General features: G+C 38.9%; 1 protein-coding gene across 1 annotated transcript; it reads right to left on the bottom strand.

Annotated features, from left to right (window-relative positions):
* Window positions 1–1,520: 1,520 nt before the first annotated feature.
* On the bottom strand, window positions 1,521–17,566 carry LOC139140663 (uncharacterized). The gene is made up of 7 exons (XM_070710042.1): window positions 17,394–17,566; window positions 10,337–11,114; window positions 9,737–9,982; window positions 8,314–8,888; window positions 7,696–7,851; window positions 5,239–5,430; window positions 1,521–3,488 (listed from the first exon to the last, which is right to left on the bottom strand). The coding sequence occupies exons 1-4, from the start codon at window positions 17,403–17,405 to the stop codon at window positions 8,551–8,553; spliced, it is 1,374 nt and encodes a 457-aa protein (XP_070566143.1). The 5' UTR covers window positions 17,406–17,566; the 3' UTR covers window positions 1,521–3,488; window positions 5,239–5,430; window positions 7,696–7,851; window positions 8,314–8,550.
* Window positions 17,567–18,116: the final 550 nt, after the last annotated feature.

Raw genomic sequence — 18,116 nt, forward strand, 5'->3', positions numbered from 1 at the left:
CAATTAAGCTTTTGTGATCTTATGTTAGCACTAGTTTTGTAACGATTTCTGTTTCTCCGTCGCTGTGTCATATTCCTTTGACAATCTTACGTGAAGTTTTGTCACTGTGCTGCGTCTGTTTTTGGATTTGACAAAGTCAACAACAAACGCGCCAGTAAGGTTTTGTTATACCTTGCTGGTGCGTTCGTTGTTGACTTTGTCAAAGTTAATCCAGTGATAATCTGGTGACAGCGTCCACAGATTAGTAATTTACCTTTGCTTGTTTTTGTGCATTAAGGCAATCAAATGCATCAGATAATAGACGCAACACAGTGACAAGTTGCCTAAGACCAAGACACCAAAGGTTGGCAGTATAAATCTTTATTGGCAATACATATCATAGTCAAATGAATTAAAATAAAATATACCTTGGCAAGAAGAAACCTGTGCCGAGACCAAGACACCCTATCCTCGCCCCTACCCCTGAGGACGGACATTTCTACGACCCCTAAATCTATACAAGCCCCAGCACTAGTAAGGGAGGACCAAACAACCCTCCACAAGGGGGAGAGTAGATATACAAGCCCAAGCATAGGGGAGGGTGGACTATAAAAGCCCCAGCACAGCTAGATTATTGCCCCACCACAGGGTGGACTATACAAGCCCCAGCATCGGGGTCAACTATATAAGGCCCGCACAGAGTGATCTATTTAAGCCCATCTATTTTCACTGAACCAGGGGGTCTTTTAGAGGTCATGTACATTGCAGACTTTCAAAACCTGAAGGGATTCATCTTGAAATTTTAATGACCTGGAACTAACTTAATAATACTATACTATAGTGTCTTTTCCACAGTCTGAGTCCGCGATGAATTGTGTATCACATTGATATCAACCAGAAGCTGAAGAAGTCAGAATGTATCACACTCACTGTCCGCTGGTGTTCTTTTTTAACTCCATAGTATTTGTAACCTTTTTATGTACTCTTAGGGACTGGTCAGTTTGTTTGGCCTGGAGGTGTGGGGAGGGGGGATATTTCTTGCTGACGTCAAAAAGTGGCTGACCCTCCCCATCCCAACTTTAGAAAACAAAGTGACGCCCTATTCAAAATTAAATTTTGAAAACAGGGTGAACTCCCCCCTTAACGCAACAAAGGTAAAACAAACGGTGGAATATAAATTATATATATATATATATATATATATATATATATATATATATATATATATATATATATATATATTAAAAATATATATAATAAAAATATATATATAAAATATTATATATATATATATATATATATATATATATATATATATATATATATATAATAAACATTGAGTTACTCTATCTTTTAACGAAATTGTTGTCATGTCAGTTTGGAGATAGGGATTTCAAAGTGTCACTGAATATTTAGAATAAGATAAGCAGTGAATGTATTCAACACTTTCTATGCATAATCAGAAAGTTGTACATTAATGGATGTCAATCATTAATATCAAAGAGAGAAAAGCAGTAAATCAAAAACTTTGATTGGTGTTTAGACTTGTCAGTCAATTGCCAATTACATCTCTTAAGAAGCCATAGAGAGCTATTTTTATACGTTTTAGCCAAATCTGATGTACCCAGTCCAGTGTCTGAGAGGATCTTTTCTTTTAAGATTGAAACCATGAAAGCACAGATAATGATGACAAAAACTGCCTTTTGTTAACTATTATTTTAGTCATGAAAAACTTATGTTATAATGATATATTCTGGCATTTGTTTTCTGTAGAGTCTGAGAAAAAGTAAATAAAGGTCTTTCATTCTCAGCAACTGGTTTCTGTACAATTGAATAAATAGCCTTTATTGGTTTTTGTGGATTTTGTTCAAATTTAACAAGGTATAGGGTAGACAGGTACATGTGCAAACTTTCCACCAATATGGATAGTCTAGAACGCACTGGATGTCATTTGGGAAAGTGTTTTGTCTCCTGTTGGCCACCTTCAAGTTCTAGACGAGTCATATTTCAGAATATCAGTTTTTTAAGAAAATAGAAACTTATACTATCAAACTGCAATGATTTCATTAAGTTTTGAAAGAACCATTAAAAAGATCTCAAGCTGAAAAACCATAAGTGGAACATGTTTAACTTCTGCGGTGGATGTTTTATTTCTGTTGCTGTAGACCATTCAACTCTTTTAAATATAATTAAACACGATTGGAACTAATTTGGGATAATTGGATGGTGAAGTAATGTCGATTTAATCTACAAATGTTATCTCATCTGCTTTTCTTTTGATATTACACACTTGTTTTTATGAATAATTTGCGATATTGCAACATTCAGCTATATTGCACCTAACACTTTTGAGAAATGTGCAAAATATGAAAATCCAATTGTCCCAAATTAGTTCCAATCGTGTTCATTAACATCCTTGGTTCAAAGATGGAGAAAAGGGCGGTTTCAGTAACACTCAGATGTTTGGAGTATATACGGATTTTACATGTAGAGGTAAAATGTAGAGTTGAACAAATATACATCACCATTATGAAAGATCTTTGACTAGGCTTCACTCTGTTGTTCTGGTTTCAAATACATTGTTACAGTGATCTACACTCTGAGATGATCCTACATGGCATAATAAGGCGCTTTAAATAAAATTCTTTGTTTGCCGTCCGCGTGTTGATAGCTTTTCAGAGAAAATTAGGAAAGCATACACAATGTTAACACTATTACAAATAAATGTATTATTTTTCCAACAGAAACCAAATGAATAATGAGTTTATGTTAATACACAGGTGTTTTTTGTCTGTGTTTGTTTTTTTAGCCTGGCTGTCCAGTAGGTTTTTCAAAAATTCAAGGACGGCAAACAAAGAATTTTCTTTCAATGGCCTAATTGCAATTGTCACAAAGACGTCTTCTGTGCCGCGAAAGATCATAGCAAGGCCAATAGCGGATATAAAAAGTGTTCGCGGATTACAAAGGTCAACTCTCAAAATGTTGGAGTTTCTACCACGCAGGTATGAAATTTAAGCTGAAGTATCTTCAAGAGGAACTGTTGATGGCGCTGTAACCTTCCTTTGCGTCATTTATTCCTCTCCCGGGTTCCTTTGCCACTCGGGTGGTGCCTGTATCACACTTGAACTCTCGCTGGAGATATCGATGTCAAATCTTCTTTTAGCAGCTCTTGCAACTGTTCTAGCTATATCGTCCCGCCGCTTCTCTTTGAAGACTTGATACAGTGATCGATAGCTTTTTAGGGTGATTTCTCCTTCCTTAGCTGCCCACATTCCAACAAGTTTTTCACCTGGGGAGTAGTGTTCCGGATCCAGTCTCTGCTTTTCTTGCATGACATTGATATCTCTCTGTGTAATGCCGAGGTAACGGGCAAAAAATAGCCAGTCGTCGCCAGTGTCCGGTCTATGAACGAATAAATCTTGCGAAATTTCATGAAGTTCGTCGTGATCGAATGGAACATCTTGAACATCTTTCTCTACATGCTGCGGCGGAATGCTAAATTTGTCGACCTAAAAGATTACCAGAAATAGATAGAGAAGTTCAGGTATTCTGGTTTTATATAATGTCTTCCCTGTCCCCTTCCCATGATATCGGATGGTTAACGTTGGCCTATTTTGATGAACTTGGCTGATAGTAACTCCCATGACTAAAATGCGTTTCTATGCCGATTCCCCTGACGATCCCCAAAGAAGTAACTTTCTATAGAAATAGAAAGTGATCACCGCACCTTTAATCAACCTTGAAGTCACCCTTATTGTCTTGAATTGAGTGATGTATTGTTTAACAGATGCTAAAGTCATAAGAAGTGAACGGAGGTTGACGTTGACTCCGGTTTCAAGTTGAAAGATCATCTCATCCTAGATGTTTCCTGCCCTTTGATATTCTCCGACTTATCTGTATTTAATCAAAGGTGTATGCTGAGTCATTCACTATTTTGTAGATTTGAAAAATATTAAGTTGTACACTTTCTAGACAAAAGTAGAGTTGTCTTTTGGAGAGCTGAGAGTTGAGTTTTATCTGTTGCTGTTTTGTGATGAAGATCTGGAGTGGTGTTTACCATCGATAACTTGATGTGTCAGCATCAGTTACTGAAAGCATTACAATATAGCGGATCGGCAAGCTTACTTCAACTGGTACTCATAGACGGTAAAGGAGAAAAGCGTAACATTTGTAAAGCAATTTTGATATCGGAGGTGAAAGGTTACAGCCTAAAGAGGCAGAACCTCGCAAAATGACCAACAACCCACTACAATCCTTGCCTTCTCCATAAAACATCGACAATTGAATGGGTACGCAGCTGTAAGTCACATATACGTTACATTTGCTGTGTAAATAGCCAACTTGCAGTTACACCTTTCCCTGTGGCAACTCCTCCATGCATTCAGTCATCGAGGAAAATGACAACCATACCATCCGATATTGCATAGTTCTCAGCAAGTGAGAAGGGCTGTGTTTTTAATATTAGATTTATTTAACAGGAAATTACTAGTTGATAAAAATTAAGATGAACAAACTTTAAACTATAACTTCTCACATCCGCTAACGTGAGAAATAGGGATTGAGAAAGGCGCCTTAAAAACTGCACTACTCAGTCCTTATCGCTTTTTTCTCGCATGAAATCTTGCTGACGTAGACTATAATGCTGTTTTGTCTCTTGTTCATAGATATTCATCAGCTTGGAAGATTAAATGTAGTATGAAGTTTCTATGACACAAGCAGTCAATATTTTTCAGCGTATTGAGCTTTCGATCTGTCATGGACGACGATCTTCATCAGAATGACAAGAAGAAAGTAATAATCTATAGCTGACCACTAGATGGCGGTGTGATCAACTGATTGTAAATATGGGGTATATCAAGACACCTATCTCTGTTTATTTGTGGATTGTGACGTCTAATGTTAATGGCTTCTCGGATCTTCCTTGGCAAGTCAAACTGTGCTGAATCAATGATAGTAATGGAATTCCAATCGATATTGTGATGGAATTACTGTCCATGTTGGGATATGGCTGATGAAATTGTCTTGTATCTAACGAATTTCCGGTGTTCGTCAATTCTTGTTTTAAGATGTCTACTAGTCTCACCGATGTAAATTTGGCCACAGTCCTTACACGTGGTATATTGTACCACATCGCTGTGCCGGGGCTCTTGTTGTGTTTTGTCTCTTATTTACCCTTTAAATATTTGAAAACTTTGTTTTGAAACAGAACGCACCTTCGCTAACAAACCAAAGCGAGAAATTAAAAGAGTTTCTACTTACATTGCCTATCGTCTGAAGATTTTGTGATATAGCTATTTGGTGCTGATCCATGTCATTCGAACCGAGTTGCCGGAGAGACAGATCACACGAGAATTTTGAAGCAAGCTTTTCGGAGTTCTTGTTCTCTAAGCGAAACTCTCGATGCTGGATTTTGTTTTCAGTCCAGGCTACGTTGTAGTGAAAGATTTGTTTCTGTAAGATAAAATTCTTTGACAATCACCAAACGATTTAAACGTGAGTAGAAAGCGAAAGATATACTTCGACGGTAGTGGCGATTCATGCCTAGACCTACTTGCCTCCCTTGAATGATAGCAATTTTGTACGAACGGTAACAGAAGTATTATTAACTTCAAAACTTTAAGGTACAATGCACCTAGAGGATAGATATTCCGACTCACTAATTTTGACAATATTTTTCTGGCACTGGGAGTGAGAAAAAAATTCACGGTCTAATTTTTTAAAATCAGAAGTTGCATTTTCCTCCATTGTAAATACTCGGTATTTTGGTGCCAAACTTTGCACGATGACCACTTAATTTTATTCTTGGTCGGCAAGCGAGTAACCGAAATTTTACTTGTGGAAAGTTTGAGCAAAATATTAGGTCTTTCACTTGCGAGGCGCGTCAAGAGGGGAATTCAAATAGTGGGCTTCCCTCAACCCCCCACCCCCCCCAGTAAGAATACATCGAAGACAAGCCAGTCATATAATCCTAACGCTAATGAGGTTTCTATAAGTGCAAGATGCGAGGTATAATGATATTCAAATATGCAGATTACATTAATAAGCATTGTTTCGGTATTAAAATTCTATGCTAATGACCCTTAATCAATGTGGAATATTTGCAAAATAGAGATTAAAATGATGTTATTTGGTGGCACTTGGGGAGTTTTTTTTTCAGATTTTTTTTGGTATAAAAATATCAAAGGAACAGAAATGAGACAGTATTCCAAAACTTATATTCCAGTTCACTGATTTCAATGAAGATTACATTTTTTGGAAACGAAAAAATAGCGACAGACATACATTTATTCACATTTATTATTTATTATTATTTTCCTGCAATAAAAGATGGGTTTGTTGTCAAGGCATTCCACTGGTTTTAAACTTTATAGAATCAGAATTAGCTTGCTTTACACATTTTCCCCTCTCGGTAACCTATACAATGTAGAATATGGAAAGCAGATGTTTCTCATGAATGATCAGGCAAGTATATCAATCTTTAACCAGGAAATACTGAAAAATTTACTCAGTACTAGCCTCTAACATAAGGGTTGCCACGTCGAATAACTGATCATTCTCGTCTGAAGATCACAATAACGTGAAACACACAGTGTAATGAGATTTTAATGAGATTTTAGTTACTTCTTGAAACCAGCGGGTATGAACATACGTATCTCCACCATACATATTCCTGTTCTTTACTATTATTGTTGTATTAATTAATAACTTCACTAAATGCTTCAGTACATATCAACAAAATTGAGTAGCCCCCCCTTCTTGTTTTCCACTTTTGAGCAACCCCCCTTGTAGCCTTCGATTTTTTGTGACCCCTTCAGATTCCTCCGACCCCCAGGCCATAAATAATGACAGCTCCCTAAAGTTAGCAAACAAAGTGACCGCCTCTTGTCGACTTATAGTATTAGGCTAAAAATCTTTCATTTATTTTGCACAGAGGAGCATTTTAGTGAACTACATATCCTATTGAATTCAGAGCATTAGGCTTCCGAAACCTCAGATACAGTGCAAGATGCGAGGTATAATGATATTCAAATATGCAGATTACATTAATAAGCATTGTTTCGGTATTAAAATTCTATGCTAATGACCCTTAATCAATGTGGAATATTCATGTACCTCGGATCTTGCATTGTATATTGCAAAAGCTCCAAGGGCAGGAGGGGAACACCCCTCCTGACCCCCCTAATTGCGCGGTCGTGAGTGGTGCTTTTGCACTACATCTTCGCCCTCTTGTAAATAAATCCTACGGAGAACATTGCATGTCATCAGAGCACTGGATACAGACCTGTACATCAGCCCCTGTCACAGCAATGGAACCTCTTTCTGACACAGACCTGTACCACAGGGTTTAATCAGGGTCTGTACAGGGCCTGTCGCAGTAGCAATCCATTTTACTGTATGGTATTTAACTTTCCCAATTTTTTTATTTTTTTTATTTTTTTTTGGGGGGGGGGGTTACTCAAACACGTCATGGTTGGCAGGGGGGTACTCGAAATTTTTGAGTTTCTAAAGCAATTCCTCCGACCCCCCAGGCTGTAAATAATGACAACTCCCTTACATCTCATGTTATAGCAGATAATGCTGGCAAAAGACGTTAACGAGAGTAAATCGTCTTTTAAACCATGTAATCAATTAAAGTTTAGAAACGCTGACAATATAGTCGTCCCCTGAGAAAATTGTATGGCCGAATTAATTGAAAGACTAATTTTCAAGACTGACCTCTTTATTCACACACATCCAATTAGTATCAGGGAGTGAAATTTGCACCTGCACATCTCCTAGTCCCTCCTTCAATACAAAGGTATGGTTGAGGGCGCACCTCTTACTCTGTATGCCAGTGCGCCCTTGAAGGTCTCGTTCCTCTTCGTTGACCAACTGAAAACAAAACATTTCATGGAACTACGTCAGGGTATGAATCATTCTTTTTCTGATTAATTTCATGTTTTTTTAATTCAATCCGTCATGCAACGGGCGGAAGATCACTTTCAAGTTGAAGGTACCCACTAACCATTTAATACCCGATGCAGCAATGAGGAGCAAAGTGTTCTCCTCAGAGCACAGTCGCTTGTTGTTCGACAAACGATGGCCGCTTTGCTACTTTTCTGATGCATACCACACAGCGACCGTCGTGTATCGAACCACAAGTGACTGTGGCTCAAAGGCACAGCACCGTGCTCGAGTCTCGAACTCACCATCCGCCAACAGTGAGTTATAGAGGCTGGATTTAACGTCATTACTCAGTACCTCATTTCTTCTACGTTTTTGAAAGAAAACATGAAAATGCAGCAGTAAAAATTGTGTTAAAATGTTAAAGAAATGTTGAAAGGCGTCAATTACCTCAAGCGAATCCTTCGTATCACTCACGAAGTGAACGCGTAATGTTACAAATTGGCCATTATACGACAAGAAGGTGACTACTTTCATGGTCTTCTCTCTCATGAATCTGACCGTCCTGGAATTTTTCTCGAAAACGATAGTATACAACGCGGGTATCTCTACTATAAGATATGCAATTCCTCTTTTTGTCATAGCTAAATAGCCATTGTCTTTTTCAACCGGCTCAAAACCATGGTTTTACCCACCGCTTCTCTTTCGGTAGACTCTTGGATCATATCCATCACTGCGGAAGGATACGGGAATGGTCAAAACGATTGGCGACACGACAGCTTTGTCCCTGTAAGCCAATCTTATAGGATTCGAAGCGATTACTTGATTGTCTGACGATGATATGACGCTGTGAGAGGGGTCACGTGACAACAAGACCCTTATTGCCGCCTTTTCTGATTTGGATTGTACTGCACCAGACTCAACATGCAAGCCGATGTTGCTGACGTCGGACTTAACCTGGCCACCAGCTTTCCCCAGTATGGCGTCTATCACCAGCATTTCGTCGTCAGCCTCCTCCATATCCACTGCCGAAGAATAAAAGATCAGGTGTTTTAATGCGAGCAGGCAAATTCACGAATTACATTTAATCTCAGAAAAAACGCCCTTCCACGTGAGAACTGGCAAACTTGAAGAACACTTGCCCCACGTTTAAATAGAGTACATGTATCCCTACCAAGGATATGTTTGCCTTTAATGATCACGAAAGGCATTCTCAGACAAACATTCAATATCATTATCAGAGAGAAGATGGGACTGGTGCACTTCGGGTGAAGAATGGGTTTGGTGCATCTTCAGAATGTGTGGGGAATATAGGAAGTGTATATAATTGAGGTATTGCCCATAATATAAACTACAGTATCTTTCTATCTTACGTGTTTTAAAGACACTATCCGGCCAACATTCGACAGAGAAAGTCGTCTCTCAGACGCCGTCTTCTCAAAGTCTTGTGACTGGTGTCTCATTTTATAAAAGCTGCTGAGCAGTTTTTGTGTGTACTATCGCAAAATATTTAGATTATGTATTTTACTTATTTATCAAGAAGTATATAAACCCCCATAAAAGGTATAAGCTTACATAGGATTGGATGACCAAAACAGGTGCAAATCATCTATACAGCGTCAGTCCCCCACAACTCTCTACACAACAAGCATTAGGAAAAATGAAATTCCTGGCCAATGTCAATTTTTCTTAATGCAAGCGTTGACTTAATGGTCTGTAATGCCCTGGGTAAATTATTCCATGAAGTGGCTATGCGATTAAAAATAAGTGGCGGTAAGGGAAAGCGTGAAAGTAATTTAATCTCAATCTCAATATCTTTACGCTACATTAAACTATTATTTGAAAGGAGTTTAGGTAGACATGGTTTTGTTACCTGTTTTCAAAGTCTTCGGCTTACTTCTACTGTCTCTTCGCAAATGAGATTTTGCTATGACTGTGATCATGTAATCTGTCTTCGCTTTTAAGCCCTCAAGACGATACTGAGTGTCTGTGACGGACTCCGAGAAAGAGGAAACACCATTTGCTGTGTACTCTATCACATAGGTTTGGTCCTCTTCATGGTAGCCAGGGGACCAGTGTACTGTCGCCGTATCGAAGTCCACGTCTTTGAAGTGTACATCTGCCAAAACCGGTTGAAAGAAAATTAAATGCTTCATATTCTTGCGATATAAGTACACGAATACAGGGTATAAGCAGAGCATTCAATTGCCGTAGCGAAAAAAAAAAACAAACCAAAAAAACCCGGATCACAGGTCGACCGTTAGGGGCGAGTCAGAATGAAGGCAATCAAATTTTTATCATGTCAAGACCGAGCTTTGTGAGGAAAGTGAGCAATGCTTTCTTCAAGACGTTCAAATTTTGCGCGGTTGCCGGCCACGTGATCTTTCGGTCTACCATTTCCGATCATCCGACATGGCATACCTACTCAAACCAGCATTTTATTGTAATTGTAATGCTGTTAATAGTTATTTACCTTTAGGGGATGTGTCTTTTGTCTCATACTGAAGCAAGCTGTGAGTCTTCAAAATTAGTACGTCCCTATCTCTCCCTACCCCGGCTACCTTTGCCATCCATCCCGGCATCCAATCACGAGCGAGCTTAAGGAGACCCACTTTGCACAAGTGCAGCATTTTCAAGTGCATCCACAGGACAGGTTTTCCACCTGTCATTGCCAGTAAACATCTGTAGTCATCGTCAGCCCTCTCAATTTTGTATTCCACCTCGGGTTTTATGTCTTCGTTGCAGTCTCCATCTATACGCCCTTCTGTATAGCATTTCAACAGTTTGTTGACCCGTGCCATGCAGTCATTGAAGTCACGCAGTGCGGCTGCTGTTGCGTGGTCGTATCTCGGAGCAAAGGAAAACGCTAGTCTGTTTGAATCGATGGTCCTTTTAGCATCATCAAGTGAGCTGATCATGGCTTTCGAAATATCCATTTTGTTGTGTATCTCAGTACATTGTTTGAGTCTCTGTAAGTGATGGTCAACGCGACTCGGCAAATCTCTTTCATGGAATGCATTCGTCAGCTGACTGTGGTTAACTATGTAGGAACCAGAGTGTTCGACATTGTCAAGTTCGAATTTCAGAGAAGCAAGGTAGTATTCAGGGTCGGTTAAATTCCCAATCAGCGTATCCTGGATTTTCTGCAAGTAATTCCTGTATGACCTCAGTGTCTTCAGGACGTACAGGAAAGCACTATAGTCATGATATCCAGATTTGGCGTATCTTTGGCGGGGGTTGTTAGATAACGTCTGCACAAAAAGAAAAAAAAAAGGCATCGACACCGATGAACTAGTGGCTGAAAATTTGCCTGCATTCGAGACACGAATATCGATAAAATACCTTATAAATTTGTAAACTATTTAACTCTTACGCAGAGCTTGTTTATTGTGCTGACTTTCATTGGAAGAAATGCTTTTTATCCGCCGCCAAGTGTATGTTCGTGTCATTGAATATCTAGATCAAGGTCAATTATTGATAATGCCAATGAGCTGTGAGAATACAATAACCAACTAAAAGCAATATAAAATACTGGTGCTGGCCTCTGCCAACAGAATGTGGATGCCATATTTTCCTAAATCTGACCACCGATTCCAGATTGAAATTTTCCTTTCGTTTCCAAGCATTCTTAAAATATCGTTTTTGCTGACCCTGTAAACCGCAGCTGATACTGTTGGTAATCGTTTTTCACAACTTTCGTATGATATCACTTGCAAGTTCTTGATCTCCTTATCGAAGCAAGTTAAAACACCAACGAGTAACTAGTTGTCAAACAGCGTCTATAACGTAAAACTCTCTGTTCCTGATTACATTTGAATTCTAGTCCATACTGGGATTCAGTTGTCGTCAATATCATGCGCATGCTCAGTATATACGTGTAAAGACAGTTGACAAGCTGTATACTGTTAACCGCAACTTGCCTTTGGAAGTAGAACGTTCAAATAAAAACAGCGAGCAAAAATTTCAAAAGTGTCAGCTATTTGCTCTTCAATGCAAATTAATCTAAAGTCATACAAACAGCCGCATTACAAACACTATATACGGAATAACTGTACGTATACGTTGTGCTCAGGCCAGAGTAAAAAATCTTGTTCATCGGATTATTTGCACCAAGGTTCAGGAGCGGCGAGCAAAATTTTTTAGATTTTTTAGGCTTGACAAAATGGAGAAATTTCAGCCAATCTTGACCCAGTTTGTGTCGTGTTTTGCAAAATTCAGACGTCGCAACAACGTGTTGACAGAGCTGAGTGCAGACACGTCGGAAGTCTCATTCAGAATCCCACATGCCCAGCGAAAACCCGACGAAGTGTAGGGCGCCGCCAGCGGCCGTACTAAAGTATTTGCAATGCAGAAGTATGAATTCGCCGAAATAAAAAAAATTCCAAATCGGGCAAAGTAGAAGTGGCGATTCCGATGAACAATTTATTTTTTTCTTTCTAGTCTTAATTAACGATATTTACTACTTAACTTTCACTTACGCAAATCATTCTAGAACGGCCTCTACACAGCAGAGTAATCATTGACGGCCATTGCCGACCACAATCGTGGAGCCACACTTCATTAATACTTGGTGAGCCCATACATGTCGAGTGTCATCGACTGAACTGTCATACAAACAAACAGTGGTCCCCATCAATGCTCTTATTTGTAGTTTTGTCGGGTCAGTGGTTGTGGACGGTTACCGGTTTGCTTGGTGGCAAGCAGTGAGAGCGTAACAATGCCTCGGATTGTATATCAGTATTTGCTTGCCATTGTTAGCTGTATGGGAGTAAAACACCTGGCTAACGTTTAAAGTATGTGTTTTAAGTCACGCCATGATTTTAAGGAATTTTAGATAGAGATGAAATCTGCGTAGGTTTGCCTACAATTAGGGCATCAGATACTGCGCGTCAAAGTTGTAACCGTTTCCAGCAACCTTAATGAAATCTACCTGGAAAGTATAACAGAACATCAGATTTCTATTCATCAGAACATCGCCCAGTGTATTTTCTCATTAAATCACTTCGATATGGCCCTGAAATCTATTTTATTTTTTATATTAATATCAGATAAATGGCTTTATTCATAGAAGCAAAACACTGAACATTATTCTCATATTCATTTTATTATTTTTACCGACTTTGAATGACGCCTGAATGTTATGTTTCGTCGTTTGCGAGACAAAGCCTCAAATACCGTTTCTATGTGTACAGTAAAGACAGTTGGTTTTTGTATTCCCTGTTTCATCCACTGTTATGGGTTACTTTCTGATATAAGTCGTCTATTTTGAGAAGTAACGTGATTAATCGTCGATGCTCATAACCATTTGTGTAACTTGTCTTTGTAATCTTCGGAAAGACATTAATTATCGTGTATCTGATTGTGGGGTTGTAGAGCGTCGGAAGAATGCCAAGGCAATCAATTATGCCAAGACAGAAGCCTACGATCCGCTAAGGCGCCAGTCAATGTCAACCCCAACCCCCCCCCCCCACCTCGGGGTTTAGTGGGGGATTTGGAAATTAGTCCTGTGAAATCTGCCAATGCCCCACCCCTGGGGCAAGACAATCTGGAAAATCCCCACGTAAACCAAGTAAATCCCCCACATATGGGCGTGGGAATTTGTAAATTCCTACACACAACCACTCTTTGGAATTTCCATGTCCGTAACAACCTGCATCAATATAAAAAGTTTATGTTAAACTTTAGAACAATTTTTATCATTTAAAATAGGGTTTTGTGACATTTATGCTGTTCACAAATGTCTATCACAATCAACACAAATAGATCCAGGAAAATAACATACTTTTCGCATTTGTTTTTCAGCCACTTATACTGTGACCAGATAAAAGTGTTGAGGTGTCACTGTCACGTAATTCACCTATTTTGGAGCAAGAATTTACAATATTTTTCAGTCTAGTTTGCGTGTATGTTGTATTAGGCATAAACATATTTCAGGCTAGAACAAATGATTTAATTAGATCAAAACACCAGATGTATCACACAAGACACGTCGCCTCAATAAACTAATTAAAGCTGATGAACAAGATACATGATGTTCCATCTCACAAGTGCAGCTTTTTTGTCTTCTCGCTCTCATGTTACAAGCACAATGACACATTCTACGTCAGTCATGCACTGATGTAAAACAAGTAGAGGAATGAAAATTCACAATGGTCCGTGTTTATTCATCACAAAACATGGCAGAAAGATACTGTGTAAAACTCAACAGAACAGATGATCAGAATGATCACACTGATGAAACAGAACTGTTTCCCTAGCTATATGGGTCATCATGAATAAATTTGATAAAACATTTAGCGGACATAAAAGGAATCCCGTCGTGACCGAACATGTTTTCCGAATACACAAGCAATTTAAAGGGACAAAGTCGGCCATTTTTCATGAATTTTGTTTGATGTGAGATACTACTTATATTGTTTGACATGTCGAAAGATACCGAATGAATGGCTGACCATGCTTATATTCGACCCCGGTTTTAGACATGATACATGCAAACCATCACGGAAAATGAATTCATGGTCATGACCATTAATTCGTTTTTGCGATTGTTTTATTTAATTTGTATAAAACCGGGGTCGAATATATGTATGGTCACTCATTCACTCAGTATCTTTCAACATGTCAAACAAAATAAGTAGTATCTCGCATCAAACAAAATTCACAAAAAATGGCTGACTTTGTCCCTTTAAGTTTTATCAAAATAGAGTTGACCCGAAGGTCTTTATAGTGCTGGATCATGTCGATGACGCATCATGAACGTCCGAAATGTCACGCTCACGTGGAAAAATGTGGGAAATTTTGCGTATGGTATGTTCAATTTTCCAAAAAATAAGAATACACGGCGGATGAAAATCATTTATTTGGTTATCGATATTTCAGCCATCAATCACAAATATACTGTCATACACACCTCTGAATATTGCTGCATCGCGTTCATCAATAGCCTGTCGAAAAGCTGCTTACCGGCCCACATGGCCTTGACAGCCACCTTCCGCCATGCTACCGCTCTGAACAACAACATACCATAACCAGGGCCTGAAAATTTCTGTTTTTCCCACTGGTCCCAGGACCAGTGACCTTTTTTTTCACTGGTCCAAAGGTAAAATCCACCGGTCCTCAAAAATTTGCATAACAATACAAGAATGATTCATTTCTCATACTCATGTTTATATATGCATTTCTATCAGATTTGCTTGGGATTTACATACAGCATAAACTGCAATCTTGTAATCTTGTAATACAGACACACTGCATAAACATTTACTTGGTAGTTTGCTCAAGTTCTTGTACACACACTTGACATTTTTTTTTACTATTGCTATAAAGTTCACTTCATTTTTATAATTGCCAAGCGGTTGATTCTTTTCCATTCAAATTGTAAAAAATAGGTTGAAAACACCAAATACCTGAGAGGAACTTCTTTTTCTTTGATAGCAATAGCAAATTGCCATAACGCTGTTTTGACAAGCTAGGCGGTTCTTGTTAAGGTCATCTACAATCGAGCTAGGGGGTCTTGACTATAGAAGAATTCAGCATGGTGACCTTCTAAATTCAGAAGCTTGCTTGCTACGGACGATCGGAAAGTTTTAATGAGACTCCTTCCAGAGAATTTTACTGCAAAATGCTACTTTGATAGACAGAGATATAATATTTTCACACAATTTGTGGGTTGCTGATATTTTTAGCTGAGGCTATGGTCTGGTTTTTACCACATTAAATTTTACATGTAAAATGAGTACGTGGCCCCGTCATTTGATTTTTGCAGTGCAGTGGCTAGTGGAAGCACATCGCCTGGCTCATATCATGAATCGCAAACTGTAATAGAGTAACTGATTTTCCTTAAGAGTTTACGTTGTGATGAAAGAAATAGACTAAATTTTAAATGTTTGATTGACTTAAAGACGCAATAATTATTGTAATTTTGTAGGTAGAAGACGTACTCTCTCAATGGGCTCTTGTTCGTCTCTGCTACCTCCATGGTTTCAGTAACTTCGGTACTTTGGGGGGGACGTAGTTTCTAATTTTCGTCAAAAGACACTAGAACACAATCTGGAAAAAACTGGAAATTCCCTTGCAAAATAAATTGGCTCCCGTTTGCACTGGTCTGCAGACTTTTTAGAGGTAATTTGTACCGGTTCGGGATAAAAAATTACTGGTCCGGGACCTCGGATCAGGGTTATTTTCAGGCCCTGCATACGTGCGCATGCGTAGTCATTTACGAACATTTTCTGGGCCTGTCCGTCAAAGGAATAGGGGGATCAAACAAGGCAATTGCCCCACCCCCTTGGGCACAGTTTCATGACACACACGGTCTAATCCCCACATTTTTCCCGTATCGCTCGAGGTGGGGGGGGGGGGGGGTTTACATTGACTGGCGCATAAGGCGGAACTTCTCTTTTCATGTGTCTTGGATATATCTGTGAGCCTTTCACCTTTGTTTCCACGCATCACTCTGATGGTGGCAAAGAGAAAGATCGAAAACAGAGATATACCATTCAGAAGAGTAATGTCCTTTCTATCATTGCGACGAAAATTAATTTCAAATTCAATGCAATGCAGAAATTCTGATTTATTTTTCATCTTTATTTGTCCTAGGACGAGAAAGTGAGACGATGTAATTCTGACGATATACAAAGTGCGTGATTTTTTCCGTATCTGTTGGAGTTTGTCTACAGAAGGGAATTACACCTTTTTAGCCTACTACTCTTTAGATATTGTCATGCGTGGGTCACGTGCTCTGATATAAGGAAAAATAAACAAAGCAATATAACAGGACAGGGAGTTTCATTGATACTGAGGACCGACGAACTACTGACAAGCTTGGTTCGCCAAAAAGCATTGTCGGAAAATATGAATGTGGGTCTTTGGCGCCAATCCAATATGTTGCCTTTCCTGTAACCTCAAAACGTCCATACTAGAGCATTTTCACGATGGTCAGTCATCCAGCGTCTTAATGAAGGGAAAATTAAACCATTATCTTCATTGCGTATGATATTACATCTGCTTAGTGTGACGGTTATGATCTGTGATTGAATAATGTTCAGCCATTAACTCAGCATAAGAAGAAATATAATTGGTTGGCATCAAAAAAATAATCGCTCTTTCACGGGCCTGTCAAGTTCAACATCATCACTTGTCGTCAGTTCAAGCATCTTTCAATGTTACGACAGGCTATTAAAGTTAGCTGAGCTACTCTCTTTCTCTGTGGATATATCACATACTGGGGATAATGGCCGGCGTACGGCTACTCGGAAATAGTTCTACTTTGATAATGACGCTCCTCAGCGCTTTTTGATTGGGCAGATTGCGTTAAATCATGTGTTTTACTAAAATAAAACTACAAAATAGTTTTCAGTCTGAGCACAAATAACCAAAACAATGTCAGAAAATAGCGATAAGGATAGGATATATTGTTAGTGGTACGGCAACAATAACGTCGGAAAGTCAAGCTCTAGTTTTCGTTATGACAAACGAGAGATATGATTTCATGAAATCAAATTTGCTGACATTATTTCATTTTCAGGTCTTACCTGTGACGTCATCTTTGTAAACAACGTTCTTTGACCGAATACGCGTCCTGCTGGTATAGACAGACCAAAACTTTTACTTGGCTTTGAGGAATTTGGTGAGGGAACGATCACACTGCACAGTGTCTGCGGTTCACAGGAAAGGTGTGTGTTTAACAGAAGACATTGTTCCTTATAGTGCTGGTAATATATAAAGTGGCAGTAGCTCTGTCTGCAAGAATGTCCAACATGTTTACTTAAAGACTCTGTGAAACTGGCGTTCAAAAGAAGAAATTCATTGGACGCCCCTTGACCGGGGCAGAAGGTTGTATACACAATGTGTGGATTGATTTGTGATGTGTTTCTCACCATGACTGAATGGTATGTTGGAATAGTGAAGCAACGGCGTCCTAGTAATGAACTAAACAACAATTATCTATACTCCGTCACTTTGCAAACCGGGGAAATGTGAATAAGATCGCATGTCATGAGGATATGTCACCTTATTATACATCTACCATCGGGAACGATAGTATCTTATGTGCGCTAAAGTCGTTGAAGTTCCGTAACGTTGACCAAAGATGATATATTCAAAGTAAGTTGTTTTGGTGTGTGCTTTCACACAAACAAATAAACCAGCAGCCCCACTTTAAGTCCTATTCGATCATAGTCATTTTAAATTATCTTTACTACTACCTTGAACATGATCAATGATCATTTGTCATCATGCAAATGTTATGCAAAATC

Source organism: Ptychodera flava, chromosome 1, assembly GCF_041260155.1.
Source record: "Ptychodera flava strain L36383 chromosome 1, AS_Pfla_20210202, whole genome shotgun sequence".
Taxonomy (NCBI): domain Eukaryota; kingdom Metazoa; phylum Hemichordata; class Enteropneusta; family Ptychoderidae; genus Ptychodera; species Ptychodera flava.